The sequence below is a fragment of the Ammospiza nelsoni genome, chromosome 18 (assembly GCF_027579445.1).
Source record: "Ammospiza nelsoni isolate bAmmNel1 chromosome 18, bAmmNel1.pri, whole genome shotgun sequence".
Classification (NCBI taxonomy): Eukaryota; Metazoa; Chordata; class Aves; order Passeriformes; family Passerellidae; genus Ammospiza; species Ammospiza nelsoni.
This window is the reverse complement of record NC_080650.1, coordinates 3,119,677-3,137,813: the sequence shown is the minus strand read 5'-3', so window position 1 is coordinate 3,137,813 and position 18,137 is coordinate 3,119,677. Positions and strand designations below refer to the sequence as shown.

The 18,137-nt window shown below is 50.9% G+C and overlaps 2 protein-coding genes across 2 annotated transcripts; both read right to left on the bottom strand.

The window, feature by feature from the left end:
* Positions 1-2,702: 2,702 nt before the first annotated feature.
* On the bottom strand, positions 2,703-4,226 carry B3GNT4 (UDP-GlcNAc:betaGal beta-1,3-N-acetylglucosaminyltransferase 4). Its single transcript, XM_059485241.1, has one exon. The coding sequence runs from the start codon at positions 4,138-4,140 to the stop codon at positions 3,022-3,024; it is 1,119 nt and encodes a 372-aa protein (XP_059341224.1). The 5' UTR covers positions 4,141-4,226; the 3' UTR covers positions 2,703-3,021.
* A 417-nt stretch (positions 4,227-4,643) lies between these two features.
* LRRC43 (leucine rich repeat containing 43) lies at positions 4,644-11,577 on the bottom strand. The gene is made up of 12 exons (XM_059485360.1): positions 11,477-11,577; positions 11,145-11,399; positions 10,795-10,905; positions 10,534-10,673; positions 9,700-9,938; positions 8,925-9,103; positions 8,480-8,603; positions 8,133-8,272; positions 7,928-8,005; positions 7,473-7,664; positions 6,851-6,917; positions 4,644-4,849 (listed from the first exon to the last, which is right to left on the bottom strand). Exons 1-12 carry the CDS (start codon positions 11,564-11,566, stop codon positions 4,689-4,691), a joined length of 1,776 nt encoding a protein of 591 aa, XP_059341343.1. The 5' UTR covers positions 11,567-11,577; the 3' UTR covers positions 4,644-4,688.
* Between the last annotated feature and the right edge of the window lie 6,560 nt (positions 11,578-18,137).

Genomic DNA, 18,137 nt, shown 5'->3' with positions numbered 1-18,137 from the left:
GCTCATTGTGGGTGTGTCCATTTGGGGAGGAAATTAGGCCTTGCTTTCTATTTGAATTTAAAAGTTTTTAACCTCTGAGTGGCAGCTGCACCAAATTACACTGAGCTGCACTCAGGGGAAATATTTGCTCTGGAGCTGAGAACTTCCCATGGAGTCACCCAGGCTTGGTGCAGTTTTGTTCAGCACAGCAAATATTTCACCCAGAATCACCTCTGGGGGAGGTTCCCCAGGAAGCAAGGGGGAGGTTTGATTTTCAATATATTATAGTTCTAAACAGAATTGTTTTGGCAGCTGCTGTGTACTGTTCTACAAAGCAAAGAGCAAAAGAGTTTTACATATTTGAATGCTTCCCAGTGCAAGTTTCAGGCCATAATCTTAATTATTTCTTTTGCAAGCTTAATGTTTCACTGTAGGTTTCAAAACCATGGGTGTCCTTCACTGTTAATTTCCTAACCTGACAGCTGGTGTGAAATTTGCTTTGTAGAACAGCATCCACTTGAACTTTATCACTGGGGATTGGATCCCCATCTGCCAGGTTGTGTAAGAAAACACACATTAATCAAAGGTTTTTCACCACAGATAAGCATTTGATGTATCTGTGTCAAGGTTGGTGTTACTAAATTGGGTTGTGCCTGAATTTTCTTACCTGCAGCATAAGAGGTGTTTCTTTTTGGCTGCCTTTGGAACAAATGCAATCTCAGGTGCACAGCACTGTTCATTTATAGATTAGGTAGTAAAAAGAAAATTAACAAACCACTTTTCCTTGCTCCTCACTGGTGCTGCTGTATCCAAGGAGGATGCACAGTCTGGAATCCAGCTCAGAGGGAGCTGCCCGTGTCTGCTCTGGGCTGGAGCATTAGGGGAAAAAACTCCTGTGGTAAGAGGATTACTTGGGTGGTGGCACAGCTGAGCCCTCAGGAGCCAGATGCAGTCTCAGGTCAACCTCTAACCACAACTGCTCTACTTTGGTGCCTTGTGCAGTTGAAGAACATCTGCCAAGCCCTGACCCGAGTGCACAAACAAGTTGTGTACCTTTCAGGATGCCACAGTAACTTACTCAGATGTTTGCATGGCACTGCCAGGAGCCTGCTGAGCTAGGAAAGCCCCTCTTCCCCTTTCAGAGCCTGCTCCCAGCCCTGCTGTGACCTCACTTCTTGTTTCACTGCACGTACTGCTCTTCCTGCCCGAGAGCTCTTCCCACACACGTCCAGCCCGGCGTGACTGGAACCAAGCAGACAGTGCTGCCAAGTCAAAGTGGGGGTGAGAGGCACAAATCACCCCAAAGCAGGGCAGAAAGGAGTCCCTCACCTTTGTCAGGAAGTGAGAGCTGCCAGCTGGGGGTTAGCCCACACACCTAAGCCCACAACAGACATGACATCATGCTCTGTGCTCCTGAGTTTGCACTGGGAATCATCGAGTGGATCACAGAAGTGCTGGCACAGCAGCTCACAGGGCACCACGGTGCCTGCCCTGTGCAGTCTCCTCTCCAGGACCAGCAGCAGGGCCCAGAGAATTGTGCCCAGAACCTGGGCTTGCTGCTGGCACTCAGCCTTGTTCACACACCTGAAACTACACACAGGCACTTCCTCAGCTACAGTTAATGAAGCCCTGTTGGAGCTGCAGCCAGAAAACACAGTAACAGCTTGCACAAGATCACCCTGAGGATGGACACCCACCAGTTCTTTGAGACAAACCCCTACTGACACCTGGCACAGAAACAGCTCCTGGGAGGTGGCACCTTTGCCCCAAGAGCCTGGATCCGCCCTGGGGCTCAGCCAGAGCTACCCCAGGTGCTCCAGAGGGCCAAGGGAGCACATTCTACCAGGAGAGAGCTGCCACAGCTCTGCTCCCAGGGTGTCCCTGTCTGTAGGACAAGCAGGAGCCTCCTGGCAGCACTTGCTGGGCTCTTCTGAAAGCTCCAGCTCCCATCTGGTGGGGGATGGATGCTGGGCAGCTGGCACTACAGACAGCAATTACAACAGCACAGCATAAAGGGCTCTGCTTGCTCTAATCACACACTTCCTCTTTGCTCATTTGCTTGTTTTTTTCCCTAAGGCTTCCAGGCTGCTTCCTGCTCATCCTCAGCTCCAGCTCTAGCAGCAAGATACTGATAAGCTTCACAAAAAACCCCAAAACTTAGTCCTATATTTGATATTTTCTCAAATTAACAACTCCAGCACATTCAGATTTATCACTTTTGTGTCAGTGCATCTTATCTGAACAGGGCAGAGAACAGCTCACAGAAAAAGAAGTGGCAAGTATCCATTCCACTAACATTTTCCTCTTTAATGCAAATACCCAGCAGCAGATCTCAGCCTTCCCTGGCTTTTAGGGCTCTTAGCTTTCAGAAGACCTAAGAATATTCCCATGTAAATACTTTTGAAAAGTATTTTATTTATATACAACATTACAACAACAACAAACCAAACACCTCCCACACAACATGGGAAGCTACAGCCACTCTTCCAACCACCATGCTTATTCAAAACACGTGGCTCCTCTCAAACCAGATCAGAAAGTGTTTGTGCTAAAGTTTCCAGTGCATGTAAACCTTTGTGAGTTTCTGCAAAAGCCAAAGGGCTGGAGGCTGAGCCCAGTGCCCCAGATTATCATCACTGCTGTGTTAAGGCCATGTATTTTTGAAGCTTTTCCTTCCCCACTCCACTCCCTTTCTCCTGCTGCCTGGTAGGAGCTGGGATAGCAGACTCAGCAGGACATACTGGCCTTTCTTCCATGCCTTCAAGTAAATTTCAAATGCTCTGTCACTCCTTAGTCATGAGACTGACTTTGGCCAGCAGTGCAGGTGGCACTTGTGACTTCCCCTGGCACAGTCTGGCTGGGAAGCCACTGACCACACCCCCACCCTGTGACAATTCAACTGCTTCAAGTAACCCCCAACAGAAAAAGACTCACTGCAAACCAAACCACAGCTCCAGTGCAGTCTGTTAGTAACGGACACATTTCTACCACAACCTGATTTTTAGTTTAGTACCCTGTCAGCAGCATCAATCCCCAGGCTCATCAGTAGCTCCTTTTCCAGCCCCTGCTGTAGCTGTGTGTCACTGACACCGCACACCTAATGCTGTCATCCTTCACCAGTGTCCACATGATCCACATCTCCGTTGGGTTCAGTCTGTGCACAACCATCAGCTCTTTGTACCAGCACGGATCAAAAGAGTTGAAAGGTCTCTGGATCCCAAACGTCTTAAAGCCAGCGTGGTTCTTTGGGGTCACTGACATCTTTGCCAGACACATCCCCACAAACACATCATCTATGGGGAAGAGCTCCATGTCCTCTGCGGTGCTCTGGAGGCGACGCACTGTCTCTCTGGACATCACATATCCCCCTCCTCCTGCATAGAGAGGATAGAAGGTGGCCCCATACATGGCCTCTGGAATGAAATATTTGACCTTGGTGTTCCTGATGGGCCGGGCGTTGGCGATCACGTCCCCAACAAAGAGATCCTGTTCAGGGTCCAGCTCCTGGAGGAACTCCACGATGTTGTAAGTGTTGACAAACACGTCATCGTCGCCCTTCAGCACGAACCTGGCGTGCTGGCAATCCTCCGTGAACCAGCGGAGGAAATGCAGCTCCTTGAGGGTCAGGTTGAAGAAGTCGTCAACAAAATCCCACTGCAGGATGTCATCAAACTCCTGGCTCTCGTAAGCCAGCAGCTGGTGCAGGGGCTGCAGCTGGATTTTGGCCTCGGAACGCCCCAGGAGGAACACCAGCCTGATGTGTCTGCCCCTGATGGACACCTCCTTCCCCCACGTGTTCCTGATGGCCACGCGCCGGTCCACGTTGATGGGGGAAGACTTGATGGCCAGCAGCAGGAACATCTCTTTGCTACACCTGGAAGGCCTCAGCAGCACCGAGAAGTTCCTGCAGTGCTTGTAGGTTAGGAAGACTCGGTGAGGCTCCGGGAGGGCGAGAGAAGAATTGGCAAAGGTCAAGTTCGGCAAACACTTGCTGTGCTCAGCGCTGTCCAGAACCGAAGGCTGCACTCTGTGATCTACCACATCCACTTTCTGCTCTGCTGATGATGCTGCCAACTTCGCCTCCTTCTTCATGTAAAACACGCAGGCCAGCAGCGTGATTGAGAAGGTGTAAAGCGCCAGGCTTTTAATCCTGGGATACATGGCAGCATCCGGCGGGGGACCGGCCCCAGGCGGGCAGATGAACACGAGCCGTTCCCTCCCACCTTACCTGGGACGGGGACGTACTCGGTGCTTCCCCCGGTGCTGCCGGTGAGGACGGTCCGGAGCCCCCGGTCCCGCCGGGGCGCGCAGACCGGGCTGGAGCCGCCGCTCCACGGTGACCCCGCACGGCAAAACCCCCGCTCTGCTCTGCGGAGCCTCCTCCGTGATTCACGGGAGCTGCCGTTCCCTCCGCGCTTCACCGGGAGCTGCTCCCGCCCCTCCCCGCCCCTGCCGAGCCCCGCCTCGGTCGGAGGATGCGAGGGCTGGCACCGGCCCCGGGGCAGCGTGTCCCGGGCACGGACACCCATCCCACACCCCGCACACCCACTCAACCTCCCCTGCCCGTTCCGGCTCCAGCAGAAGCTCAGCACCAGCCACAGACCGCCAGGAGCCCCGGGGCAGCTCCCAGCTGTGGAGGCTCAGCTAAACCAGGCTCTGCGCAGCGTTCCCTGTGGTTTATTTCCACTCATGCTCCTGCTATGGACACATTACGGAGCCCTCCCCTCTGACATGGCCACGCTCTCCTGCCTCTTGGTGCTGGCTGCCGAGGGCCATCGAAGGAGCTGCATCTGGAATTGAACTGTCAGTGGCACTGGCTGGGGCTCTTGATCCTCCTCCAGTTCAGCAGTGTCTTTGTTTTTTCCTTTTCCTGTGATAAGAAGTACATTTGTCACTGTCTTGAGAGAGTAAATGATACTAAAAGCAGCAGCGTGCAAGGGTGTCAGTGGTGACTGAGCTTCAGGGGAAACTGAATATTATTTTAGATGATAAGCCCAAAAAACATCTTTAGGCTGGCAGTTGACCTGGGTGCAGCCTTGCTGCTTGTTGTGAAACTGCCCTAGGGCAAAAGAAAGCTGCAGAAATAAATCATTTCAAGGATCCTGGAAAATCAAGTGCGAGGTAAAATGAGACCTACGTGAGACTACTTCTGAAGACATCCTTCAGTGTCTGGGCAAATGGTTCACTTGTGACAAAGCCTTTCCTCTTTGAGCCGTCTGGAAGTGATCCCAATTCCACTGAGAGGACTTATTATTTGTGTGCATTTGCTGAACTGAGGGATGCAAATCAGCCTCAGCTCCCGGCTGTGAGAGTGCCTGGACACTCGGCTGGGAGTCATCCCCTGTGCCCCGGGGCATGGCCATTGTCACAGCTCCAAGGGGGTCCCCAGGTGATGTGCAAGTGTCAAACAGCCCCTGAGCAGCTGGTGACTCACGGGGCAGGCAGGATGTGCAGACACTGAGCTCAGCAGGGCTCAGCAGCCCCCCAAAAAGCCACAGCTGGGCTGCTCTGGTGAGTCACAGCCATAGGACAGCGGGTGGAGTGAGCTGTGGGGCAGCTTATCTTCAGGCACTGTGAATTTTGCACTCACATTTTGAATTATGCACTCCGTGGCCTCACAGTGCAGCCAAGCCAGCCCCCACCTGCACAGGCACGGGGACACCAAATTAAGCACAAATCTCTAATTGCTGTGGGTTTCCTGCAGCAGCAGCACTTCTGTGCACACAACAGCACTTTTACCTTTGTTCAAGCTGAAGGGAAACCTCCTGCACACACTAACCACACACCAGGGAGGGAAGGAAGGAAGGAACAACCACTGCTGAAGCTGAGCTGTTTGACAGCAGCTCCTGTCAGGCTGAGTGTACATTGCAAATACACATCTTGTGGAGGACAGCAGTTCACCGAGTTTTCTTTTCAGGTCGTTAAGGGAGGCCCCTGGCTTCAGTGAATGCAGCCCAGGACTGCAGAGCTCCGAGAGCCTCCCCAAAGATGGGGACCTTGCTGTGGGTGACAGGGCACAGGAAAGCAGCCTGGAGCTCTGTGGGTTAGTTGTACTCTCAAATCTGATGCCAGAGCAGGAAAACAAAGCTCCTTTGGTAGCTCTGAGCAGTGCTGGGAGGCCTGGCCCTCTCCATGCCCTTGCTGACCCATGAGCAGCTTTTCAGCATTGCTTGGCCACCCCTTCCCTGTCCCACTTCCTCTGCTCTTGCATTACCCCTCTGATGTGCTGGCACTGCTGTTTTTGCAGTGAGAACCAAGACTGATGGAAAAATGATCTGCAAGAGGCAGGGTGAGGTTTGCCCCTGGCAGATTAAGCAAGGCTGCTGGCTGAGCAGCCCTGAGCCTTGCACTGGGGTCAGGGTGGTCTCTTGGTGGGTGACAGCAGACTGGGATCTGTTCCCAGCCCTGCATGGGCTGGCTGGGGCACCTGGGGCTCTCTGTGCATCTCCAAACCAGAGAGAACAACAATCCCCTCTGCAAAGTGCTTGGAGATGCGAGCTGGCAGTGAATGAGGAGCTCATTATGCACCCCAGGCAGCGCTCGCCCAGCTGCCCGCCCACGCCGCCGCCCACATTTGGCAGCCACACAGTGGGCAGCGCTTTTCTCGCCCAAAAATCTGCTTTGCCCATGTCCCCTGGCACAGGGTGCTGTAGGTGTGGGTCTCCCAGGGCAGCTGGCAGCCCACCCCGGGTGCTTGTGCAGACACCGACTGGTAAAGAGTCCGGGCCGTGTCTATTCTGAGAGCCCCGCAGTCAATGTCTGCATTCACAGCCCGAGGCTCAGGATGTGAGTAAGCCCCTGCTCCGGAGCTGCTCCTGTTTGCTCTCGCACACACCCCGCCCTCTGTCCCGCCACCTCCAGCCTCTGTCACCTTTGGAAGCCGCATTTTTCTGGTCTCCTTTGGGTTTTTTGCTCTTGTCTTTGCCTTTTTTTGCCTCCTGTGGAGAGAGATGTTTCCACAGTAAGGCTGTGTTAAAACTCACGGCCCTCATTCAGTCCTGTGCCAGCTGTCATCATCTGGGTGCTGTCACTGGGATTTCAGGGGCAGGGGACAGAGGTGAGGGGGAGCAGGGGCACAGCAGAGTGGCTGCTCAGAGAAGAGAATCCAGGAAACAGAAAGTTGGTACAGCTGGCATGTGCTGCCACACTGACAGAGAGCACCAGAGGAAGCACGAGTGGCTGCTTACACATTCTGGAATGGAAAAATAAACTCATCTATTTTCCTAGGCCCAGAAAAAGTAGCAGAACTGCTCACTAATATCAGCCTTAAATAACCACACCAGCAGCGATGGATGGTGGTCAGGCAGGGCTATTTCAGCCCCATTTTGGGGAGAGGAGAAATTGGATGGATGGATGGATGGATGGATGGATGGATGGATGGATGGATGGATGGATGGATGGATGGATGGATGGATGGATGGATGGATGCCCAGGCCAGAGAAGGCATTTGCTGAATCCCAGCCTTCAGCCCTGCCCTGGGACATGCTCCTTACCTTCTCGTCCACAACTGGTGGTTCTGGTGGTTTCTCAGGGATCAGGATCCCAAAGTCACACACAGTTGCCACCAGGTTCTCATTGGCCAGCAGGGTCTCCAAGGTCACCCTCGTGGTGGCCAGGGTGCTCCAAATGGGAGGGTCACTGCGGTATTCACATGACTTCTTCTTCTTCTTCTTTTTCTGCTTGTCCTTGGACACGGGGACAGGCCTCAGCAGAAGGTTGGGGTCCCTTTATCAGAGAGAAGCAACCCAAACCCAGCCCCTCGCCCACCACTGCATCCTGGCCAAGGTGTGTGCCAACAGCTGCTGCCTTCCCCCCATAGAAAGTGGGGACTTTGGGAGAGGTCTGACTCTCTGACACACCAGACTGACCCAGGAGAAGGGTCCTTGTTGTCCCATCACTTTTTGCAGCTCAGATAGAATTTGATCATTGCTCTCTCCTGGCAACCTACCTTTGCACTGTTCTTCTTCAGCTCCTGTCCTTCCTTTGTGGCAGAGTTTTCATCTGGATCCACAGGCCAGGAGACCACCTGCCCGGAGAGAGGAGCTGGCCCAGGGTCACTGCCATCCCAGCCTGCCTCCCAGAGGGAATGTGGTGACACTGGCTGGGCCTCCCAGCAGCTCTTCCCCCTTCATCCAGCTCAGCCCCACCCTCACCTTCTCCTCCATAACTGAGACAATGGTTCCAGCCTTCAGGTAGGACTTCAGCCCCACCAAGTCCTTGGCAATGTGTTGCTTCCTGTAGCTGCAGTCGATGGTGTCTGCCCAGGGCTGTGCAGCGGTGGCAAAAACCTTTGCTGTGTAGGGACACAAAAAAGTTCAGAGATCTCTCTTTCCCCAGGACAGAAGGACCTCCAGGACATGGCTGGTGCCAGGTCATTGTCCATCAGTCCCAGGAATAGCCCAGCTGGCACTGCAAGGGACATCCTGATGCCACCACACCCCACAAAGAGCCATAAACCTGCCCTGAGACATGGAACAAAAGATCTGTAATTCCTCATTACCAGAGTGGGCCTCGGGCTCCTCTGTGGCTGCAGGCTCCTGATGGCTCTTTGTTTCTCCTGTGTCCTGAGCAGAGCTGTCCACATCCAGGGTGGCCACTGTGGGACTCTGGTGGATTTCTGTGCCCTGGAACAGAGAAGGATTTGCCTCCAAAATCCTATTCCCCAGCCCACCCTTATGGGAAGAAGGGACTTCAGTGCCAGGGAAAGGGTCTGCCACAACCAGCAGGAGGGCAGGAGGTGAGTTCTCTTCCACGAGCAGAGCTCTGGGCTCCCCAACAGGGATGTGGAATGTGGGCTTGTCCTGCTGGATGCAGCCACATGGGAATTCTGTCCCCAGCACTGCTGCTCCCCTCACCAGGCTCATCACCCCACAGCCTGGAGATGCAGCTCCCCCTGCTGTGACCTGCCATGCTGCTTGTTTCCAGGAGCACAATCAAGCACCAACCTCAGGACTGCCCCTGTCCTTGAGCTCCTCTCCCTCTGCAAACTGGTAGGTCACACAGTATCTGTAGGCAATCACTGGACCCTCGCAGTCAGGCTCCAGCTGCTGAAAATCTTCGGGATAAGGGAGTCCCTTCATCTCCCCAATGGTCACAACCAGTTGTGCTTCACTCGTGATCAGCTCTGAAAGGAAGAGAATCCTGCCTTGAAGCTGCAGCACTTCCAGAGAGAGGAAGGAACAGAAAAGCAGAAACCTCCAGGTCCCACGTCCCACCTGCTGGCATCCCTCGGTGCCAGCCTGTGCCAATGCTGTGCAGGACAAGCCACTGCCACGTGGCGTCACTAAAAGCCATGCAAACACCTCCTGCCTTGGCTGCTCTGCTCCTTCAACGTTTCAATCTCCAAAAGGCACATCCAGCACAAACTCATTGAGTAGAGGCCATCAAAAGAGGTTTCCCACCCCGTGTGTCCCCAGCCTCCTGCTCTCATCCCAGTCAGGGATGTGCCCCAGAGGTGGCACCGCTGTGTGCTGACAGTGCAGCCCCATGTGAGAACCTCCCCCAGTACTGATGTTCCTCCTGCCACAGCTCAGGAGGGAAATGCATGATCTGAAACCAGATGGGAAGAAAAGCTGAGGCAGGCCAGGACACTGAGGCAGTGCTGGGACTGGGATTGGTTGTTCTTGGGCCCAAGTCAGACACGACCTCACTTGTAATGACACAACCACAATGCAAACCCCACTCCTGAATCACAGGGTCAGCCTCAAAGGCAGGGCTCACCTGGCTGCTCTGCCAGCCTATGGAACTTTTGCCTCTCTTCAGGCCATATGTAGATGTCATCGAGGATGGACAGCTTGGGCAGGCTGTCCACAAGGAAGCCTCTGTAGGCAGGGATGAGGGACAGTGGGTTCCCCTGGAGCAGCAGGACGCGGAGATTCTGCAGGGTGGACAGCTGGGACACCAGCCCCAGCAGGTCTGTGAGGCTGTTAAAGCTCAGGTCAAGGGAGACAAGGTTTGGCCTAAGGAGAGAAACCAGAGAAGGATGTAAGGCAGCCAGCACCTATTTGAGGATAGAAAGCTACAGCTCTGGAGCAAAAACAGAAAGAAAATTGGTATTTCCCCAGCACAAACTGGGTTGAACTGAGGAATCCAATCTGGAGGCCAATTCCAATTCTTGAGCCATTGCCAGTCTGCCCCACAACACAAAAACATTTCTTTAGCATCCATTGATGACCCCCTGCACCATTTGGTGAGGCAGTCTCTGCTTCAGATGCTTACAGACTTCCAGCAGTGGTTTTGGGAAGGACACAGAAAAAGTAAACTGTCCAGGAAAATGGAACTGGGATGGGCAGGGTGTCAGGGCAGTTCCCCTGGCAATCTCCCCATTCCACACCTTGCTAAAGACCAAAACAACCTCTGGGCATGAGACAGAAGACAGCAGAGACAGACTACTCTGCACAGGGAGTAGACAGAGCAAAGAAACAACCCTTCTGAATTTTCCCAAAATTTTCCCTTCTGTATTTTCCCAGAAAAGGCCACCTCCATGGCTTGAGGTCAGCTGTTCATATCTGCTCATTTCCCTTTCAGGAGCTCACGTTCAGCCTGTGGCATTACCAGAAATCCACAGTGAGGTGCTTTTCCTGGGAAGGGCCACACAGCTGGTTGTAGCCCAGCCCCAAGTGCTGGAGCTCCGGGGGTGGCTGAGCACACAGGTCCTGCAGATCATCCACATCATTGTGGCAGAGCTCCAGCACCTGCCCAGGACAGAAGGAACAACAAACACCTTGGAAATTAGCTGTTCCTGGCACCTCCTTGAGCTGTTTGTCTTTCCCTGTGTTCCCACATGGGAATTCCTGCCCCATCCTGCTCGCTCACCTTCAGAGTCCGGGGCAGGTGGGCTGAGGTTACCCTGCTGATGTGGTTGGCACTGAGGATGAGCTCCTCCAGCTGCTGGAACTGCAGCAGACCCTCATCCACCTCCTCCACCTGCAAAGAGCTGGGTTTGGCCAACTTGTCCTTGAGGCACCTTGTGACCAGGGTGACATGGACACATCTCGATCTGTGTGACACCTGTGTGACATGGGTTAGCACAACATCCTGGGGAGGCTGTGGGGAGAGGCTCTACTCTGGCTGCAGCACCATGGGATGGAAGGTGTCCTTTTCCCAGCATGTTTTCCCTGCCAGCAGGAAGACACAGCTTTGTGGGCACCAGCAGCTGCACTTACCCCCTTGTCCAGTATCCGCAGGGACTTGACAAGCTGGGAGACGCTGGAGCCATGGAGGAGCTCGGGGCCCAGCACAATCACTTCCCTCAAGCGCTGGGCCTGGGGGCTGCAGTCGGGGGGCAGTGCCCAGGGGCTGTGCTGGTCTCTCAGCAGCTCCAGCAGCACCTCAGGGGTGTCCTCTCCTGGTGGCACGGCCTCCTTCAGCCCCGCTGGCTGTGCCCGGGAGCTCCTGCGGGCATTGCAGCGGGATTTGTTCTGTGGAGAACAGGGAGAGAGGAGAGGCAATGGCAGCCCCGTGCCACATCCCACAGCTGTGGCCCCCTGACCCCTACCCAGCTGCCGAGGCCACAGGGGAAGTCCTGCAGCCCCAGGTGCTGCAGGTACTCCTGAAAAACAGCCGAGACGCTGCTGGGTGCTGCCATGCAGCCCCAGCCCGCAGGGAACCCCCTGGCTCTGTGTCCCTGTTGCTAGGAGATGCTGCCATGGAACCAAACTCTCCAAGCAGAGGTGGAGCAGGTCTGGAAAAGAACCAAGCTCGCCCGGCTGGGAATAAATCCCTGTTTTTCTGGTTCCCACTGGGTTCTGGGGGCTGCTCCCCACCAGGGAAAGGCCAGGCGGCCTCATGCTGCACTTGCAGGGTGCAGCATCAGCATTCATGCCTGGCTGGGGACCTGTGGCATGGAATTTGCCATTTCCCTTATCTGTGTCCTGAGTGTCACTCAGGCTTCAGGGAAGAAGCAGAAGAACTCAGCCAGCTCCAAAAGCCCAGCTCTACCCTTTACGTGGAGGGCACTGCCACACAACCATGTAAGGCCACAAAACAAGCTCATGGCTGAAAATACCAGCTCCTACACTTGGAAAAAGTAGATGAGCTCAAGGAACAAAAGGCACAGACTGTGTCTCAGGTCAGCATCAGGTCTCCATAGGCAGAGATTGATTTCCTTTTTCCAGCGATAGGTGTTGCGGCAATGGCCACAAATTCCATTTTAGAGAGCTGACAGAGCAGCGTGTGTCAGCAGAACTTCACCAAATGAATTGCAGTTGCTCAGTGATGTCTGATCGTTACGTGGTGGAAAGCTGAACTTCTCAGGTTGGGTTTTACAGGACGGATGCTGACCTGCTCCCTTATCAGCTCAGCAGCTTATCACAGCCCCATAGAGACCGGAAAGGAGGTGCACAGCATGCACAGGCTATGAGATAATGGCATGTCCTGGAGTGGAATAACCAGGTAAAGTGCTGTCCTTAGGAGAAAATGAAGTTAAATCTTCTGAAAGTCTTTGAAAGAAAATTACCAGTGGTTGAATTGTGTTTCGTGGAAAAGCGAAGCTGTAAAAATTCTGCTTAGTTTATTTGCATCACTATTTAAAATAACTTGGCCCCATTGCCTTCAGTGCTGCACAAAGAGATACTCCTGCTCTTGGGGGAAGACCAGATCCCAGTACTCCCTGGCTGTGCCCATCTGGGAGAGCTGGAAGGGGGCTGGCAGTGCCCAGTGGCATCTTTTATGTACGAGCTCCTGCACCTTCCACAGATCTTCCTGTGGGCCACTGACCAACTGCAGGTTTGGTGCTTCCAAAGAAACCTTCCAAGATCACCCCTCTGCCTGAAAGGAGCCATCTGTACCCACCACTGCCTTTGTAGGGACGTTCCTAAAGAACACCACACACAAAGAAACATCTCTCTTTCACTCTGTCTCAGTTTTCACACCAAATAATAATGAAACCCTCAAATAAAGAAGTGTCTGGCAGAACTGTCCTTTCCATAGGCCATGGCAGCTCATCTCTTCCATGCCATTACTTAGCACCTATTCTGTTTTGGTGTGTATAAGAATTTCCTGCATGTGGTTACCAGAAGTAGAAAACAGCCTCAGGGAAGCTGGAGAGATGGGCAATAGGGATAGGAAGGGGGGGGATCCTGAGCATCCCTTGGGAACAGGGTCTTACAGGTATCCAGCAAAAGGATTTAAACATGGAACTGGAGGCCTGACCTACCTTGCACACAATATTTTTCATTGGCCCACTCTTACACTGACTCTGCAGGACGAGCAATGGCTTTGGGCAGCAATAACATGCTTCCAACCACCTTTATAAATAAAACAAAAGTTTATGTTCTAAATCCCTCACTTTAGAGAGCCCAAGGATTTAGATGGGATGGCCAAGGAAAGCTCAAAGAGATGACACAGGACACCCTCTATGTCAGCCTGAAACTGTGCATGTAGATCACAATCAGTGAAGACACATTTGAATCAACTTTCGATATAATCTTTCAAAAAAGAAAAAAAACCCAAATTATCATTGGCAAAAAAAAAAAAAAATACTGTGGGGGAGCCACTGACGCAGGGCTCCACGGCACTTAAATGCAGCCTGGCTGGCCCCATCCACAGCGCTCCAGGCAGGCAGAAGCCCCAGAACCAGCTCCAAGGCCAGCTCCCAGCCAAGCCACTGCTGTCCCATCCCACCATGGAATGCAGAGCAGGTGGGTGTGACTGACCCTTGCTACAGGCTCTAAGGTTGTCCTGGCTGATGCTCATCTCAGGCTCAGCCACTTCATGCCTATATGCTTTAAAAATGTATCACCTTGCACAAAACTATTAAGATTTGCAAAAAGCTATGCGGAAGATTGAGACTAATCACTGTATTCTCTTTTTGGTTTCCTCTCTTCATCTGAATGCAGAGATCAACAGGTTTGCACTCTTCCTCTTCTGTTTACTGGTTCCTTTGGGCTCCATGGCACCGACACAGACATCAGAAAGCAGAGTGACTACAGGAGAGAGGCAGAATCACTTCACTACAGAGATACCAACCTATGCATCAGTAATACAACAGAAAGCACACAACTTGTTTGATTTTTATGTAAGTGCACCATTTTCCATGTGCTGTGCCTATGTCTGGAGAAATCTCTTGAATTATTAGAAAACATTAGAAAGACCACCAGAAAAGAAGTATTTGGGTTAAAACCTAAAGTAGTTCTTCTCTGTATTCCATGCAAGAAGGAAAGTGTTCATTGTGTTATTTCAGGGCAGTTGGAGCAAGGGCAGCTGCAGAGAGCTTGGGTGACTTTGCCTGAGGTCATTGCCCGCTGGGATCTTCCTGATTCCCAGTGTTCCTTCTCAGTCTCCTGAGTTCCACTGGGCACCTTCTTGCAGCAATTTAGTCAGATCACTGGAAATGGGGTGGGAATTGCTTTGCTTTTCAGTCTGACCCCAGTGCTTGAGCACTTCTGCCAAAAATCCTGCGCACCCATCCTTTCCTTAGAAAGGAAAAACGTTCACTGAACCCAGGTGCTAATGCCTCAGATGAAGTTCAGTTCCTGGGACTGTGTTCCCAAGAATACGCTGATAAAAATCAACACTGACATTTCCTCTGAATTAATTTTTGAAATCAAAACCATCTCTGCCAAAACCAATGGAAACACACACAGGCCAAACCAGATCTCTGGAACAGGTAAATTTTGCCCCTACAGCAAAGAATAGAACCCAAGGTTTAGAAAAGCTGAGACCCAAGGCAAGCAAGGAATGGGGATCTGCAAACTCTGTGCAATGCCTGCTCGATCAGAGGGATGGAGGGGTTAATACAAGATTGAAACACAACCAAACACCCCACAAACGGGTACACAAATGAGAAAGGGAAACCAAAGGATCAACAATTTAACAATTTCTCTCTTCTCTTCCTTCCCCACAGAACAAATGTATCTCTGCAACATTCTACCCTGATCCCTCGACAGTCAGGTCCAAGGCCAGAGACATGGCAGACAAAATCCCCAAATGTCCAGCTTTCCAGGCAAACTGCTGTGCTTTGCACCACATCCAGCAGGCTCTGAAAAGCCTGGGAAGGGACATAGAAACCTTCTGCACCAAGAGCTCCAAGGAGCTGGTCCAGGCCAACCTCAACCAGCTGGAAACCACGCTGAGCCAGGGCACCGCCTTCTACACCTGCAGCAGCCAGCACCTGCCCCAGGGCCACCCCACGGGCCAGGCAGACAAAAAAACCTACATCTGGTGGGTCCTGAAGAAATACAGGGACATCATGCAGCTCACAGAAAAGCTGTACTCTGAGGCAGTAGTCTGATATGCCAGGATGAAAAAATAACTTGAATAGAGGTCTCTGTAAATGAGACCTACTGGGGTTATGGGATCAGTTTGATGCCATGGATAATATACTTGTTATTTTTTCTAACTATATAATCTAGTTTAATTTAATATTTAAAGGATAAATGTGTTATTGAATGTATTTATTGTAAAACTATTTATATTGTCTTATTTGCAACGGCATGTAATAAGGATGGACTAACATGAGTCAAGGAAATTTAATTAACCAGCCCTGACATATATAAAAAAGTATAATTTCAGTAATTTTATTGTTATTTATATTTTTGTCTTGCAGTTGTATTTCAAAAGAAAGTTGATTGTCAGCAGGCTGATTTTGTACTTCTCTCTCTACCAGGGAATTTTATTTATGAATTTATGAATTATGAATTTATACAACACATCTATTTTTATAAATCTATTTAAGCAATTAGTTTATATATTTATTTATTCATGTTTTAAACTCTTATATTTTAATACCGAGAAGGATCTATTTGCTACTTAGTAGATGAATGACTTTACTAATTTCCTGTTACCACCTTTGGATAGAAACTGGAACTTAATAAATATTAAATAAAAAAAAATATTGCTGGATTCTCTTTTTACTAATTCTTTTTTACAATATATCTTGCACTGGCCCTGTTCTGCTCAAACTTCTCCAGGAAAAGTGGGTTTGATATCAACTGAGTTACACTGCCAGCCCCCCAAAAATCTGAGGGGGGATCCTAGAGAAGCACTCAAGTTTCCCAAGAGGAACTGAGGGACCAAGCTCCCTGCTGGAGCCAGGAGAAGAATTCTTCCCAAACAGGGCCCATTTCAAACACAACTGTGGAGATGTCACAGAGTGGTGACATGAAGAAGGTAAAACCCCAACCTCCTATCCTCCATTTTTAATAGAAAAAGAAGAGTGGTTGGAAAAAAAACCCCACTGCCTGGGGTTGTTTTATGCCTTGGTTATCCCCAAGGCTGAATCAACACCTGCCTGACCTTTCCAGGTGGGGTCAGCAAACCTCTCAGAGGAGGAAAACATTCACACCCCAGGGCTTAAACATCACCACTGTGAAGGACTCACACAAACCACTTAAGCCTTGCTGAACCAGAGGATCAGACAGGGCTGCTCCCTGTGGTTTCCTCTCCCATGCATGGCTTTTGTTTCACCTTCTGAAGATATAAATAGCTCAACAAAAGTGTTTTCCCTAGAAAGGGAAATGTTTCCTCAGCAGTGCTGAGATGTCCAAGTGAGTCAGGTCTGTCCAACTCACGTCATGGGAGGAGCTACCTGAGACAGAAGAGTTTTCTTCCCCAGGGGGAACACTCAGAGCTACCTGAGACAGAAGAGTTTTCTTCCCCAGGGGGAACACTCAGTCACTGCAGAGGGGAAAAGGCAGCAGCCCCAGGTAGAACTGAGAGAACACCTGCAGCCCTGTGGCCTTCCTGGTGCAGGGTTACCAGGCTCACATAAATCCTCCCCAGCCCTGGAGGGCACACCTGAGCCACAGGGAGCATCTCTGCTGTGATCATGATCTGGTTACCAGCAAAGATCTCCTGACATGCAGTTCCCCTTTTATCTTGGTTGAAAACAAAGCTTTTGAGGCCTGTGAGGAATGAAGGGTTTGGATGGAGGAGCTCTGTAAGGAGTGTCAGAAGGGAGCAGCAGACCCAGGGAGGTGATGAGTCTCTTCTTTCCTGGGTTTGTTTCCATTTGGTGGTGGAAAAGCTTTGGGGGTGTGACACACACACCTTATTCTGATGTTAAACATCTCTCTGGATGACACAGGGGCACTTCTGGATTTGCACACAGGGAACTTCCCCAGCACCCAAATAACCATTCTTTGTCTGCCCACCTCCTGGAGAAAGTGCAGAGATGAGCTCCTGAGGGAAAATATAGGTTAAAATAAATAAATAAAAATATAGCAAGCATTCCATCCCATTAATTTAGAAATAAAGAGAGCCCTGGGCTGTGAAATCACTTACAGCAGTGATTTCATTTGGCATCATTTCCACAGAGCAAGTGTAGGTCCACTTTTGGCAGTGCTCAAGGATTAGCAGCGCCAGCCACAAAAAGAAACCACAAACTCTTCTGGCACCTCAGCTGAAGTTACAGCAGCCTCCCTGAAATCACCACTAAATCAGTAATACAGAAACAGTGCTCTGCAGCCACAGCTTCCTCCCAGAGAGCTTTGATAGCATCACTGCAATAACTCTGGCATTTGTAGTGCTTGGTCAAGAGTGAAGGCAGGCTGGAGAGTTGGTTTATCACTGTTGAAATAGAACTGCTCCTCGCTCCCACCAAAGTGCTTTATGTGAGATCAAGCTTGTGATTTCTGAAAAACTAAATGCAGGGTTTTTGAACCCTGCTGTACCTCCTGGAAATGCAGGCCTGACTCATCAGAAGTTCTCATGAGAAACATCAAATCAAAAGCACCAATCACAAGGATAACATCAACCAGCACAAACTCTTGTGCGGTGATTTTAAAATAAAATCTTTCTTTTCACTCTTCTATTACCTTTCACTTCAACTAGAGCCTCACTGCTGCTTCCACTAGGCAAGAAAATCCAAAATGCCAGGGAGGTGACAACTGAAGCACATAGAGCTGGAGTGTCCTACCAGAGAAAAACAAAAATCAGTCATTAAAGGCAGATTTATTAATTTCATTTTTAAATGGACTTAAGCAGCTCAGTGCCTAACATCGACATCAATCCCAAAATTCCACAGAGAATACAGAGCCCTGCTCTGGGAATGCCAAACACACAGATCCAAAGGTAACTCCAGCACTGTTCACAGGGCAATGTGCTCTTGTCACCTTTTAGAGCTGCAAAAAGGATGCCAAGGTTCCAACCCTGGTCCAGGAATAATTCTGCTTACCATTTCCTCAACTCCAATCAGAAAGCAAAGGCATTAAAACCAA

What these genes read in the sequence shown, in the direction of transcription:
- B3GNT4 (XM_059485241.1), bottom strand. Translation starts at nt 4,140, where the DNA reads ATGTATCCCAGGATTAAAAGCCTGGCGCTTTACACCTTCTCAATCACG.
- LRRC43 (XM_059485360.1), bottom strand. Translation starts at nt 11,566, where the DNA reads ATGGCAGCACCCAGCAGCGTCTCGGCTGTTTTTCAGGAGTACCTGCAG. An exon ending in ACCTGCCCCGGACTCTGAAG is followed by an intron (nt 10,674 to 10,794) that starts GTGAGCGAGCAG and finishes TGTCCTGGGCAG; the next exon opens with GTGCTGGAGCTCTGCCACAA. An exon ending in GAAAAATGCGGCTTCCAAAG is followed by an intron (nt 4,850 to 6,850) that starts GTGACAGAGGCT and finishes TTCTTATCACAG; the next exon opens with GAAAAGGAAAAAACAAAGAC.